This window comes from Bombus impatiens, unplaced genomic scaffold (assembly GCF_000188095.3).
Source record: "Bombus impatiens unplaced genomic scaffold, BIMP_2.2 scf_0320, whole genome shotgun sequence".
NCBI lineage: Eukaryota > Metazoa > Arthropoda > Insecta > Hymenoptera > Apidae > Bombus > Bombus impatiens.
In genome coordinates this window covers 367519-382962 of record NT_176739.1, presented here as the reverse complement: position 1 = coordinate 382962, position 15444 = coordinate 367519, and the positions used below count along the sequence as shown (strand labels likewise).

The following is a 15444-nucleotide window of genomic DNA, read 5'->3' as shown; positions in this document are numbered from 1 at the left end:
TTCGTTAGTAGTAAGAGCGCGTTTCCGTTTTAACGGAACGGAACTCGCAGTCTTTCTTCCGGTCTGCTAATTTAGATAGCGAAACGAATTCCTGTCGACTAAACCTTCAGCAGGCTCGAATTCGTCCTTTCTCTCGGAAAAATTTCCATGAACAACTGCTCTCAACAATAAAACTAGAAATTCACTTTTTTCTTCGTTTCATAACCTATTATTAAACTCTGGGCGATTATGCATTTGTGAAAAATTTAAATGACCAAACACGTACAATATTAACGCCGTCGCAATAGTAGATTTTTTGTTGTCTTTAATTATAGTCGTAACATTCGATGATACTAAATTTAGATGTGAACATGCGTGAGAACTTGATAGTGAGGGGGGTGAACAAGCTTGTATATTTACCACTTGTATATTTAAAAAGTATTTCATGAGACAGTATCGAACTTTTGACGATCCAGGAATATCTCGATTACAAACGATAAATTATTACTATGATTGTTGATATTTTACTGGTGAAAGGTTTCCGATAAAAAGAGAGAGCAAAAATGTGTGCATATTTCGTGTCTCTTGATGGCAAATTTCATCGACAGTACGTAGAATGGTGCTATCTTTAGCACGACAACTGATCATCCGTGGCCTCCGAATGGGCATGCAATCAGAACGATCGCGAGGTCATCGGCTGGTAATCGAGTGTACGGCCGATCGATAGACGGAATCTCGAACGAAAGCTACCCAGCATGCATTGCTAGTGGGCATGTGCGAAGTACCGTCTAGTCGACTATCTACATCTTCTCGGTTCTACGATCGATTCGATTCGATTCGATTCTTCCTGGTCCTCGTATGTCGTTTATAACTATTGATTCAGGGGCGGAGAGATTCTGGTATAGCAACAATAAAAGCAAGTATTCTTTATGAACTTCTTTTTACGCTAATTATTGGTTATATGGGGTTAGATCTTTCTGAGATGTAAATGGATAGTCTTGAAGTATAAATGTATCTTTTTTATTTCAGTTCTTCTTGTAGTTTATCGTATATTATACAAGTTCTGCGGTCATATTCGACAATCATTATTGACGTGCGGTACAGCGTCTGTCGCAGTCGTCAGAACGCGAAGGAGAAATTTTCTTAAAGTTCGATGGTTTACGCTGGGATTGAAGCTATTATCGAAAGAGAAAAATGAAAAATTGGAAAGTTCTAACGTTCGAAAGAAAAATTTATTTTGATCGGGACAGACAAATTGAGTTAAGAAAATATTATAATGAACAAACAAAGAGAAATTTGATGTTCGTTCCTTGGAGAGATTTGTAATGAAGTGAATGGGCTTTGTTTGAAATTGATTGATCGGTTAGTCTTTCGTGCATGCCAGTTTAAAGAGTTATTAAACCAGGTAGTTTAAAAAATTTATACGCAACAAGAAGAATTGAAATAAAGGAAATTAAATTTGTACTGCAAGATTATATTTGCATTTTAGATATTAAATAATTTATAGTTATGCAATTCAGTAACTTCTTCCAATTTTCGCTACATCAAACTCTTTTTTGATGAAATAAGAAAAATGATTTTAAATTTATGTTCTTTTGCTTTATTATTTTTAACTATTTAATGGTCGGAATTTATAAAAAAAAAAAATTAGGTCATGTTAGGTTAGGTCAGATTATGTTGCGTTAGATTAGGTTAGATTTGGGCCAACTATTCTTTAAACGTAACGAGGTTACATACTTTCGTTCATTCAAATGCGCGTTTAAATAAATTTACTAAAACTTAACCCAACCTTCTTTGGTAAACGTTAAACATTATGTGAATTAAACTTAAAAACTAGCATAAGTAGATCTAAAATACATCTTTATTTAGTTTGACGAAATATGGAAGAAATTTTAAAATTTGACTCTTCCTGAATAAAATAATAAAACGTAGGTTCATTTCTCGAGCTCCCTACTCATTGAAATTTCGTATTTTGATGATAAGAGAAAGCTTAAAAAAAAAAAGAGAGAATTACATAGTGAAAATTAGGGAAAGTCTACATAAACCGCATAATTATCAATCATCGTTCTTTCACAAGTTGCACAATCTGGATCCCTGTCCATAGCTAACCAAAAAAACATCTTAGATAATAAAATTAAAATCAAAAGTAATACGTATAAGAATAACAAATTTTCTCTTGGCGATGAACATTATTTTGCCGTAGTAAACCAGTAATGCAATTACTGGCATGATTTCTTTTCCTGATTATAGCTAACCTCGCCTTCCCTCAAGAAAAGTCGATTATCAACGGCTCAGCCTGCTTTTTCCTAGGGAGAAAGGGGGATCTTAATTATTACGTCATGATTTATGCAATTTGTTAATAGAAGCTTCTTACGTAATTTCAACGTGATGAATAGATATTTACGGAGATCCCCGTGGTCGCTATCGTGCTCGTCGTTAATCATACCGTCATTCAGAAATTGAGAAACGAGAAATTAAGGTGATTCGCACCATTCGTGGGGCTTCTTGCTTGTCACTAAACTGGGGATTTTTATACGTTTATAGGGAATTTAATTTGAGATTACTTTTATCCTTAAAAACGAATTTTCCGATAAATTGCTGTTCATTCACTCGGGATAAAATCATTCATTATGGTAAAGACAGTTTACGTAATTCTCTTAATTCGACACGTAAACGTGCAGCAATGGAAAGTGCCTATGATAATCTATTCGAAGACACGTCAAGTCGTATAATTTATCTGTAAAGTGTAATTTGCTCGCGGGCATTGTACGACCAACAGTCTCGAAGATACCTACCATCGATATTTCCTGTGTCTCTTCGCACGCTCCTTTTCCTCCTTGGATAATAATCATTGTCCTTCGGACAGTTCCATTTCGAATTCCTGCAATTATACGCTAGATGTCGTGATTGGATTGGACTGCACTACTGTCGCCGTTATCTACGTAATTCCTGGCAGCGTGATTATTAAAATTATGGAAGATCACCCTTTCTAAAGTAACTTTTATCAAAAATATTTCGTATAAATAGAATACAAATTATCGTTCGAATTTTATTGCAGAAACGATCACCGACGTTCCTGGAAACAAGATTGTACTATACTTTCTAATTATAGCAAGACGGCGAAAGGATAAGAGATATATATAAATGGAAACCACTGGAATTTTCTTTCCGATTATGTGGGATTTATAAATTGATGAATAAAACTGAAGAAATACGTTGTTACTACTAACGTGGATTTTTATCCTATTATCTGGAATATCTGGAAGCACAGGAATACACAGAAATCGCGTAATATGTACAAATGTATCGTGTGCTTGATGCAAGAAGTGGCATTGTCGTATTTTTGCAAAATTGAGTTAAGCCCGGTATTGAGCTTCTAAGCGATTATATTTTATATAAAAAAACCGACAGTTTCAAATTCTATCTAGAAATCACTATAATGGCATTTGTTGAAAATTTTTCATAAAATAAGCTATCTGCTAAAAATACCAAAGTCAACATAAAAAAACACGAATAGCATAAGCTTTAAAATTGTCTGTTTTTGTATTAGAAAAGAAATTTGAAACAGCAGAAACTTTTCTGTCGGATGTTATTTGAACATGAATTTTTTAACGTATGTTTAAGTGTTAATATCTTAACTTCATAAATACTGACGTTGGTACTTCTTGCAACAAGCCACAGATATAGAATATCCATAGTACTCATTATGATATTTAATAAGTAATGGAAATCTCTGTTTAGGTTCCATTTTTTCATTTGTCATCATGAAAATTTGCATAAATATCCGTCAGCCTAACGATCATCATAATCGAATCATCATAATCATCATTAGAACACTACCAAAATTTCAAAATGTTTCATACTTCATATGAACCAGCCTACTAATCTTCTATTTTTATTCTCCAACTGTGGACTAGATTATCCAAAATATGTATTTGCATCGTCGTTGGAAATATGAAACGCATCAGGAGCCGACAGAAAGTTTGTACAACGAAATGCGAGAAATAGAATGATGCAAGGTCGAGGTAACCAGATGTTCCTATTTTGCAATATATGAAAGTTTGTTCATTTTGATAATCCTCGCTTGTTGCAGCTATCGTCTTACCAAAACATGTTATCGGTGACGCCCCCCATTCGAGTCTGGACTCTCGGGAGAAACATCTCAGCATGCACACCCCTTCAACTTCCAGATAAATTCCGATAATGATTGCGTTCTTCGCTACATTTAACGACCAATCTCCCGTTCTTCTCAACAACTGTTCGATTCATCAAGTTCCCTCTGTTCCAACGGCTATAAACATGTTGTCCATCAACGATACCCGCCACAATGTGCTTCTCGTTGTTTATTTATAAAGTCAGTTCGAAAACAAGAGGCGGAATGGGTCTCTTTCTATCGATTTTTATTCGAGGCTGTGCATACATGGCAAGCTTTCCTTCCTAGGCAATTGCAAGATACTTGTAGATGCTATTTTGGTAACTTAAAACGTGCTAAGCATATTATATTAAGAAAATTCTTAGCGAAATTTAGGAAAGATCCATCGAGAATTTGAATTTTTGCCATCTGTAACTTCGTCAGTCTCTCCTACAAAAATTTCTCATCTTTTATCAAAAATTAATTCTTTCAAATAGCTTTTACAAGCTTCTAAAGTATTTCATTTCTTGTTTGTGTCTTCTGAATAAGTTTTATAAAGACTAGAACAAATAACGTTGAAATTGCGCTATGTTCAGTAACTCGAGATAAATAGAAATGGAAGTGAACATTCCATGACTCAAAATTTCCTGGATGTACGAGGTTAAGTGTTCATCTCATTGAAGAAAAGAGACCTATTTTATTAACAAATTTTCAGTTTGATTCTCTAAGGATAGTATTCGTATATTTGAATGTTTTATTATTTGATAAAAATCTATAATAGAAATTAACGAACTTTTGGACAACCTTTATACTGTTTATACTTAAACAGGTGTCTTTGGAAATACTTCTGAACAAATTTAAAAGAATTTTGTCAACCATAGGACTTAATTGAGAAGAATTAGGAAGAATTTCATAACTTCTATTCTGTATTTGCCTTACATATTGGTTAGCTCAAGTGTAGCTTTTTTCCTGGTTTGTAGAGAACAGATAAACAGTCGTGGAACCTGATATCGCAAGTAGGTAGCGGTGCCTCTTCAAAACCTTGGACAACGATAAGTCTTGTTTCCTCTTTCCTTTAATCTTCTCGCGTTTTGCTAAATCCATTCAAATTGAATTTGTAACTATTCCTCTAACATGATTTCTATTTTAGGGAGCCACCTGTTTCCTTTCTAATTCAATTCGAAGATTCCTAACCTATATTTTGACTACTTTCTGGGAGAGGGTATAAGTGAGAAGAATTATATTATATTTCTGCAAATTCGTATTTTTATAAAAACAAGTAAGGGTGGTGTACTTACTAAATATTATATATACATAAGAATTCGTAGTTTATAGTAAATATTATATCAAGTTGTCCCAAAGGTTTCTTTCGTTTTCTAAGAAAATAATAAATGCATAACATTCTTTGTTTATATTATTTTATTGAATTTTATTATTCCAATAGAACAAAATGGATCATAATATTCTATAATATTACTACTAGAAGAAGAATATTCTTTAAAATATTTTATAATATTTTAATATTCTACATAAAACATTTTAAAGTGCAATGTAAGATCAGATGTCAGAATTTGGATATACTATTAGAATCTTAGGTAAAAGGCAAGGAAGAAATAAAATTGATTTGCACTGTTAGAATCATAAGGAAAAGACTGCAGTGTAGAGAATATTAGCGCATTTATCGTGTCGAAGATCTCACTTATACTCCTTAGCCTGCCTACCAGATTGTTACATGTACAATACATATAGACGAATGGCGTCGGTTGCACTTGTTACACCACTGGCAGAATGCAAACAGTAAACACTAAACTGCGTGGTTTGTGCCTTTTATAAATAGCAAAGAGCACTACTCAATGGAGACGGCTTGCGGTCTGTATTCGAGAGTACATTATTAGAAAAGAAGAAGCGTGACAAGGTCGGGCACTTGCCGAGACATGCTTTCCGTTTTGGCAACGGCTACGATGGACTTTTATTCGTTGAAAACAAACAAAGAATTTCACGCGAAAGATCACGTCCAGCACTTCTGCGCTCTCAGATTACATAAAATCTAATCTAAACAATGATAAAAGTTGTGTAAGACGTTCGAAGACCTTTTACAACGCCGGAGAAAACAGAAAGTAATCGAAGCGGAAGATTTCGATGAGGGAAGGAAGGAACGCACGTGGTGTGCTCGATATTCTTAGAAGTCGGTTGCAAAACCGCTTGGCGATCTATAGCCCTTTGTCGGCCACTATACCTTCTTTCTTATACCTTCTAATTGTTATTGTGCCATTGGAAACCATCATAAAATGCGTTCTTGCCGATACGGACGCAGTGTTTTAATTTTAGATCCCTTTGCTTCCATACCAAGTGGTGGAACGGCGTCTTCTAAGAAAGATATTTCAGTTCAAATAAACGGATCGTTCCATTCCGTGTTTAGAGAATGAATGGGACGGGGAGACGCGGTTGGAAGCCATGAATCATTCGCGGAAAACTAGTTCTATGCTCTGTTCCGTGTTTCTTTACACAGATCCTATATATATATATATATATATATGGGCAAAGTAAAATAGAATAAGTGTCTCTTTCGTTTGAAGGTCAGTTTCTCAGACCACGAGATTTTTCATCTGCTATGGTAGAAAACAACGGTTCGATCAATAGCGTAACCTGTCGGGATGAGAAAGAAACTATAGTACTCTGTCGAGATGGTAGATAGCCCTTGATGGTTTCACTGGAAACGGCTTGGAAGAGATAATGACTAATCTTGGTCTTCTTTTAATTGCTACTAGTCCCGAGAACAATGAGAAAGCTTATGGGTGGTCGTCCTCTCAGGGGAGAAGTAAAAGAAAATCCTTGGTTTACTATTTATGAAGATTCTTTGTCACGTCATCTTTTCTATCTTACGCAACTTTACTATGGTGTGCATATACTGTGTCTACTTCTAACACGAAGAAGAAATTATCCTCATTGAGCTAAACTAAAAACAGAAAAGAAAAAAGGCAGTCGATCTTTTTATCTGTATAAGTTCAATTTTCTCAAAAATGAAGCGTTGTACGAAAAAATATTTTTGCCTTATCTTTTCACGTAGAATATACTGTACAATAAATTACTGTGATACATTATTGTAAATATATATTATTATAATTAATACTAATGTATTTTGAATAAGTATTAAAAGTAGAGAAAGTAATCTTACTAGAAAAGAAGAAAGAAATTCGTGACTGTAAATAATTGGAGACTCGTTATTGTCTGTTTCAGACTTGGTGCGGTGCACGAACGAACCCAACGTGTCGATACCTCAACTGGCGAATCTGTTGATAGAACGGTCGCAGAACACGAACTGGACGGTCGTTTTTAAAGCTCTGATCACGGTGCACCATATGCTTTGTTACGGCAATGAGGTAAAGGCCCCCGTATCTGCAATGCAGAACAGGATTCAGGAGTACCCATGAGTGGCTCTCTCGATAAAGTGACTTCTCAAAAGCAATCAGACGAACTTTCTTTCCCTTTGCCTCTTGATAAATGCCAATTTAGGAACGATATGGTAGCGAATATCTGATTACTTAATTGTAAAACACGAGATACAATTGTACTTCCATATCCTTTTTAATTGGCTCTCCATTATGATGATTTTCTGTTACTTGAATATTATGCTTTATCTTATTCTTAAAGTTCACTGAATTTATGACAATATCTTATACTCTGATAAATTGAATAAATGTTTAAAGTCACTTAGCTTTTAACGTCCCAATAACCTATTAAATGTATTTATGTATTTAATATACTTAACATAAACATAATATTGTTTGCAATTTTTAAGGCTAAATTGGCAAGAACTGTTGGCATGGAATTTTTAATTGACAACATGAAATAGAATGTTTGGAGTATTATTTACATTTGTCGAGAGGTTGTCTAACTCATTTTGGTTCAGTAATGAGTTGAAGAGGGGAAGTGTCGTCGCCCTTGCCAGTCGCCTGTGCGTGAATGTGCACGGGGTCGAATAGCATGAGTCCGTGACCAGAGTCTAACATTTACGGTTTGCACATGCAATTCAATAGAACAGCAACTGTAACATAGTCATTTCCTTGGACAGAGCCACAACGGCGACAATAATGCTAGTAATGCGAGCAACGATCTGTTTTAAAATATTGCGTACATTGTTCGCCATAATTCGTCATGGAACTTTAATAGGATATATTTAATCAATTTTTTAATTATTTCTATTATTTTAATAATTTTCTTAGAAATTATTAGATATAAGGAATTATAAAAATTGCGTGTCTCTTTTGAAATAAAATTAGTTGGTTACTTTAACTTATGTATATTGTTAAGAGATGAACAAAGTGTATATAACAAAAAAAAAATATATATATATATGTATATATATCAGGTGATCCTAAAAAAAAAAACTTACAAGTGCAATGACCTTTCTGTTGCAGAGGTTTACACAGTATCTGGCGTCCAGTAACAGCACGTTTCAACTCAGTAATTTTCTCGATAAAAGCGGCGTTCAAGGTGACCACAATGTTTAAAAGAATCTTCTTGCATTAACTTCTGCCGAGTGGTTCAATTAGATGGTCGATTCCGGTCATCTCCCTATCAATGTTCATTGCTCCTTATTCTTTTTATCTTGACAGTGATTTTAAATAAATTGTAGTATTTTATTTAAAACGGTCAAATCTCTTGAAAAAAGACGTTGCAGTATAAAGTATGAATATTAATAAAGTAACGAATAAGAATTAAATGGAAGTTTGCAAAAGCTGTGAAATAAAATTTTTGAATTATGTTAATACAAGAATGATGAGATGTAAAAAATTATGGGAGAATTATTCGAATTCCAGATATTTTAGAGAAATTTTTAATTGAATTGGATTTTAGCTATATACATTAACCGAATGATAATCGCTAAAACAGCTATTAACGAGTGAATTTAATTAATTGATAATTGTATGGTTTACTTCAAAATTGCAGGGGATTAATTTGATAAATTAAAATCGCGTTAGACAGTGATTTAATTGAACCATTATCCAGGTAGCATGAAATTATTTTTGTTGTTGCTTTCGTCTTATACAATCTGTATAGTGTATAATCTATTAACAACTTTACCAAGAAGTAAAAAGGATACATCCGAATGCAGCATGCACGCGAGCACATTCGCACATAAAAATAGTCTCATAAACTTTAGCGATTCAACACCTTAATTGCAATATTTTATTTTAAAACATAATAAAAGATTTTTTCACTCCTTCAAAAGGATTAAAAATGTGAAAGCTAATTTGCAGCTAAAGTATTAACATAATTAATATCAAGATATTGTCAAAATCGAATAACTAGTTATATGTATACATATAGTTAAGGTATAACTGTTTCTAACAATACCATCGCCTTTATTCTGGAATCAACAATTTAATAATAAGTTCTTCCTGGCTAACTTCCTACCATTATGCAGCTATGTATGCGTATCTGGCATCCATCTATGATTTACTAACCTGGAACTAATTTTCTCTCTATTTGGGCACAGCAGGAGCTCGTATTGGTGAGTTAAAATATCTTTCAATTTCCTTTCTCTGTGAATGTTCTTTCTGTATTACTATCCCTAACGATAACTTAATATTCTGTTTAACACTTCACAAACAAATTGGATAATAAAGGAATTCTGACCAAATTTGAATCCTGAATAAAATTAACAATTAGTCTAATTCCTAGTTACTATTTATTGATGATGTTAAACTGTACAACAGGAAATTGAAAAATTGTATCTTCCGTATTCCAGACCATTATTTAAAATTTATGACGCCAGTTGTGTGATTAAGTATCATGCAATAAATTCCCTGAGGAAATCAACATTCTACTTGTGATTTCTAGCACTAATTAAATTGACATCATTGCACATTTCTGCTGAAATATGCGTTCAGGTTTCATGTAGGAGGTGAAGATGAATGTGTTTATAATTTGCGTGTCGCACACATTTTTCACGTTACAGACTGAAAGCGTGTCAAGATCGATAATTCTAACAAAGTCTATGCCCGCTTTCATTTGCATGTACTCAAATTTTTGCACTTGCACAATTTCAATTTTCAGTTCATCTTACCTCCTTTGGGAAAAGACTGGATGTTTATTTGTTTTATTAACTATATCCTGAGATTTCTTTGGATTCTTGTATAACAATATGCACAAAGGATAAATTTATCTTCTAAACTGGTCTTTTTTCTGTCATTAGGCTATGACATGTCACCATTTATTAGGAGATACGCGAAGTACCTCAATGAGAAGGCTCTTTCTTACAGGACCGTAGCGTTTGACTTTTGCAAGGTGAAAAGAGGGTAAGCGATCAACTTTGATTAATAAAAATGAAAGAAAGCTACTTGTACTTGTAGCAAATGATTTATTTTAAATTTGTGTTTTAGGAAGGACGACCGTACTTTGCGCACAATGAACGCTGAAAAACTGTTAAAAACCTTGCCAGTTTTGCAGTCACAGTTGGATGCTCTATTGGAGTTCGATTGCACCGCTAATGATCTCACCAACGGTGTCATAAACATGGCTTTCATGCTCCTTTTCCGGGATCTGATTAGATTGTTTGCCTGTTACAATGATGGCATTATTAACTTACTAGGTAGTATACTTACAATTTAATGTTTTCTATGTCATCTTTTGAGAGAAATACTTAATTGTTGGTCCTAATTTTAGAAAAGTATTTTGATATGAATAAAAAGCAATGTCGCGAAGCTCTGGACTTGTACAAAAAGTTCCTCATACGAATGGATCGGGTGGGTGAATTTTTAAAGGTTGCCGAGGTAAGTTGAATTAGCTTTTACGTATGAATCGCATAATTACGCTCCAAAAATTTGTTGAGATTAATTTTTGTGCTTCTCCTTAGAACGTTGGCATTGATAAAGGAGACATACCTGATCTAACAAAGGTAAGAAATATATCTCAATTGGACTTAAATAGCGTAAAGTTGAGTTCTATAAGAAAGTATATTTGTGAAATTTTGAAAATGGACATTTCTTAGGCTCCTAGTAGCTTACTGGATGCGTTAGAGCAACATCTTGCCTCCTTGGAAGGAAAGAAGGGATCTGCAGCAAACACTCCAACACAGTCTGCAAGGTGTGTTAATTATAATTCGTACAAACATATAAAACCTATGTTAACGTTCAAAGTAGGATTAAATTCACTAATTCTAAGGAATATTTTGCGATTTGTCTGTTAACAAAATGTTATACAAGATACGCATATTGTATACAAATGCTACGAATAAGGTATTTTCACTTGGAAAACAATATTTTCTATAGAATTATCATGGTTCAAGAAACACAATATCGCATATTTAGGCATCGAATCCTATCAGACTATTTCCTTTATTACTATTCTATTGCAAATTCAACGCAAAGATGCAAATCCCATTTATCATCCAATCGTTAATCATATTACTCTCCTCGCAAAATGTTTTGTAAATTGTAGGGTAAAAGGTAATGTTGGCGTTTCTTTTCTATTGCTTGAGAACGTGCGCTTCTTTTTTCGTTCAGGAGATTCTTTACTTCTTTCCTTCGTTTCCTTCGTTCTTCATTGTCTTCTGTTTTGCGGGCTATAGTGTCAACTATGTTTGGTATCAGATCAGTTTGTTATTGCTTCTTATGATTTCTAGAAATTTTGTTCCAAGTCTTCTACGGAAATTTCACTTAGCTTATTGCTTAAGAGATTACATTTTATCACAGGCATTTTTTAAAATAGTTTATCGCCGATTATTGCACGATTATCTATGTTTCTGTTGATTCACGGTGTGATCACCATCTCGGTGATATATATATAATTTTTAATCACTTGCGGCGAGAGCGCTTAATAATATTTTAAATCTCGTTTTCAATATAAAATTAAGATACGGTATTTTCCAGATAAATGATCGCATTTTTTATTAAGATTTCTATCCTGATTAACCGATCATAAATAGATCAGTTTTTGGATCATTTATTCGGAGACTATTTATTATGTTTTCTGTGTAATGAGCTACCAAAGTTCGTACAGCAGTAACAACCTTTATAATCAACATTTATTTCCAATTAACACATTCTTTAAACAATAAAATAGCCAATTTTGAATATAAAATGAAAAGCTAGGTGATATTTTCTTGCACATATGTCGTCTGTATATAAGCGTGCGTACCGTAGCAGTAGCAAACGAGAAAGTGTGTGCGTGTGTGTCTTTTTTTTCTTTTCCCTTCCTTCTTTTTCGTTTCTATTGTAAGACATGTTAGGTAGTATTACTCAACTTAATTGCTTGTGTGAGTTCATTTGAAAACGTATGTAGTGAAAGATATATATGTATAAAAAGAACACATTAATATCTGTGGATAAAAGAAGGAAAGTTAGCGTTACGCATGTACAATAATTATATATTTATGGAGCATATCTGTATGTACGTTTGAGTGAAAGAGCACTGAGTAGCTGAATTTTTTACACATCGTTGTTATCTTTATACGTACTACACTGTTTCTTTTTTTTTCTTTGTCTTCTCCTTTGTTTTCAATGATCAACGTTCCTTTTCGCTCCTTTTTCGCTCCTTTTTCGCTCCTACGGCCACACTTATCTTCGCTGCTGAAAATGGCTTTTCTTCCTTTTTTCCTCCTGTGTGAATCCACACCACTCCATCGACACACATCCATCGCCCAATCATTACCCGAGCAGCAATAGAACGAATGTAAAGTCGGGAGTGTCCGCCCTGTCTTCCACCAGTACTGCGTTTGGAACAGCAGCCAGTAATAATCGCCTCGACCACGCCGGAAATGGACATATCGATGAAGCACTGCGGCAGCAAGCCCTCGCGGAAGAGGAGGCTGCTATGAATCAGTACAAGGTACTGAAAGATTTTTTATTTGAAGACCACATGTGAAACACGTGATAAGCCACATTTCCTGTCTTTTATAGAAGAGCAATTTTATAATTCAATACGTTGTCAACCAATTCCACGTCAAAACTACCTTTTCATTTGATAATCCTCTTGAACATTTCAAAGATATTGAAGATATTAATTATGCCGCTTAATATTAATTAAGTTAAGCTAAGATAACAATTATATTAATATTATTCGTTTCTTATAAAACATTAAGGATTTATTATCGATTTTCGAAAAGCTTATACTTTTGGATCTATCGTGTTATTCTCTTCTTCGGTTATTTCATATTAAAATACTTCTTTTTAACTACCAAGTGTCATAAAAGTCATAAAAACCAACAATCTTATATGGATTTACCATATTTTTCCATGTGGTCTTCATTTATTGTAGTTAGATTGTAAGATTAAGGGTCTCAGTTATTATAAAAAACTATTGGTTCCATAGCTGACCCGATTCCCTTATTCTAGGCGAAAGTGCAATCCCCATCGAGCGGACCTAGTACGAATCCATTCCTCAGTTCACCGACCAACAACGCTAATCAACCAATAGTAGATCTATTCAGTTCACCATCAACGACAACGACAGCTGAAAGTCAGGTAACTAGGAACTTTCCTCTTTTTAGAATACATAATGTCCTTTGCCTCCATGGTAATTTCTTTATAAATTGCATTTTCTTGTTTTCAGCCGCAAAAAGCGTCAGACGATTTGCTCCAATTAGCAGGGAATCCTTTCGCGGATATGTTCGGAGCGCCACAGCCTGCAACTGCATCGACCACACAAACGCAGAACAATATGTGGATGACTAACGGTAACGGTAAATATGAGTATTTTATTTTATGTAATTTAATTAATTATGTTATTATCGTATCTTATAATAGCACAAAAACGATACTAAACCTTTTATTCTCTTTTATTTATTATCACTGTACATTTTTATTTGGCGATTATTGTACGATGATTATGTTCTTTATGTTATTTCATCGGTCTGTTTTTATTTTTTGATTTGTAGGTTTCGCCGCAGTGCCCCCAGCAAATAATAACTTTGTTACAGATAACAGTTTCTCTTCCGTATTTGGTAATCAAGACTCGAAATCTGGTGAGTACTTGATTCGACCTATCTCGCTGGTTTACGAGATAAAGATTTTTAATCTCTCACTTGTCAAGTTAAATGCACTGTATCTTCTTTCTTTCACATTCACACTGTACATGTATATATTCATCTCTTTTTATGGTGAAAGATTTCTTGCTTCAGATTTTGTATCATACGTTTGCATCTTACTAAATCGTTTAGATTCATTGACGATGCCTGGGCAAGTTAATCCTAAAAGAAGGTTGTAGCAATATGCCAAGAACAATTCGATTAAATTGAATCTTTGGATACAGTGAGTAGTTTTTATTTTGTGATGAAAATGAATTTTTTAAAAACCTTTGGGGTTAACCTCTCAAGTATCATAGTATTGCTAATGTAATAAGAGGCATTGTTATTTAAAGAATATGAAAACTATGGAGAAGGAGTACAATAAATCACATTCCTGCTTTTTACAGGAAAGCAGTTTTAACATTTAGTATACTTTCATATTACCAAAATTGTCTTTTCATTTGGTTCTGGAGTTAAGTATGTGTTTTTCATTCCTTTCAAAATTTTCGAAATACTCCTCATTATAACATAAAAATATTGCAGATATGAAAATGTTGCTTCTCTTAATAATTACAATTTTTAACTCTCAACTTAACTTTGTCAACTTATTAGATACTTTTAAAGGATTAACATCTTTGAAACTAACAGATTGTTTTTTTACATTAATTCTCTTGTTTGATCATAAAGTGGCATTAAAATCAGAAATTCATCAAAATTGTGCTTATCGTGATCTTCATATGCGAATAACGACCATGCTTCTTACTACAGATCCATAGACTACATGATGTAACAATAAAGTTTACCTTTTCATACAAAATTCAACAAGCTTTCATTGAGAAATATATCAGAGTATTCTATTAATCGGCCCGATTCAAGAACTTTATTGTCAGGCACGTGTACAGTCATCTTCAATGCAGCGTGCACGTGTTAGGACAAGGCACGACAAGTAATGTAGTCAGAAAGCATATCAGACCCTCGCGAGTAATATGCAATTAACCCCGCATTGAGAAAGTGAAAACGCTAATAATCGATGCACCTTGATTTCTGCGCAAGCTGGTGCTCCAGGAACGGCCGGATCCGTACCAAATCCTTTTATGTCCGACTTCCCTTCCCTTGGTTCCCAGTCAACGCAGTCAAACGCAGCCGCTTTCGGTCTCTTCGAGCAGAGTACCGCAAACGTTGCCGCTAATGTGAGCGGTGGCGATGGCCAGCAACAAGGGCAGATCGGCGGAGACCTGTTCAGTGCTGGCGGCCAGGCAGATCTCTTTGGGGGCGACTCTGCAGTGCTCAGGACCGCGGAGGGTGTCGCTGGGGACGCCGCCGC

The 15444-nt window shown here is 34.3% G+C and overlaps 1 protein-coding gene and 2 long non-coding RNA genes across 21 annotated transcripts in view; 2 read left to right on the top strand and 1 right to left on the bottom strand.

Annotated features, from left to right (window-relative positions):
- The window catches only part of LOC100746890 (phosphatidylinositol-binding clathrin assembly protein LAP), a 32168-nt gene that overhangs the window by 7093 nt on the left and 9631 nt on the right, over positions 1-15444 (top strand). For 7 of the 19 annotated variants that reach the window (XM_012385349.3, XM_024367503.2, XM_024367507.2 and 4 more), the window contains exons 2-13: positions 7349-7491; positions 8530-8605; positions 9612-9626; positions 10311-10413; positions 10498-10706; positions 10781-10887; positions 10971-11012; positions 11106-11200; positions 12775-12943; positions 13450-13578; positions 13667-13796; positions 13992-14078. In XM_012385349.3, the coding sequence (XP_012240772.1) occupies positions 7349-7491; positions 8530-8605; positions 9612-9626; positions 10311-10413; positions 10498-10706; positions 10781-10887; positions 10971-11012; positions 11106-11200; positions 12775-12943; positions 13450-13578; positions 13667-13796; positions 13992-14078 (1305 nt within the window). The remainder of the gene's footprint in view (positions 1-7348; positions 7492-8529; positions 8606-9611; positions 9627-10310; positions 10414-10497; positions 10707-10780; positions 10888-10970; positions 11013-11105; positions 11201-12774; positions 12944-13449; positions 13579-13666; positions 13797-13991; positions 14079-15444) is intronic. The other 12 variants (XM_012385354.3, XM_012385353.3, XM_012385348.3 and 9 more) reach the window with 6 other exon arrangements.
- Positions 1612-4843, bottom strand: LOC112212827. Its single transcript, XR_004461688.1, has 4 exons — positions 4085-4843; positions 2775-2860; positions 2354-2499; positions 1612-2285 (listed from the first exon to the last, which is right to left on the bottom strand). It is a non-coding gene; the product is annotated as an uncharacterized LOC112212827 (long non-coding RNA).
- On the top strand, positions 2882-3859 carry LOC117151627. The gene is made up of 3 exons (XR_004461689.1): positions 2882-2973; positions 3038-3267; positions 3721-3859. It is a non-coding gene; the product is annotated as an uncharacterized LOC117151627 (long non-coding RNA).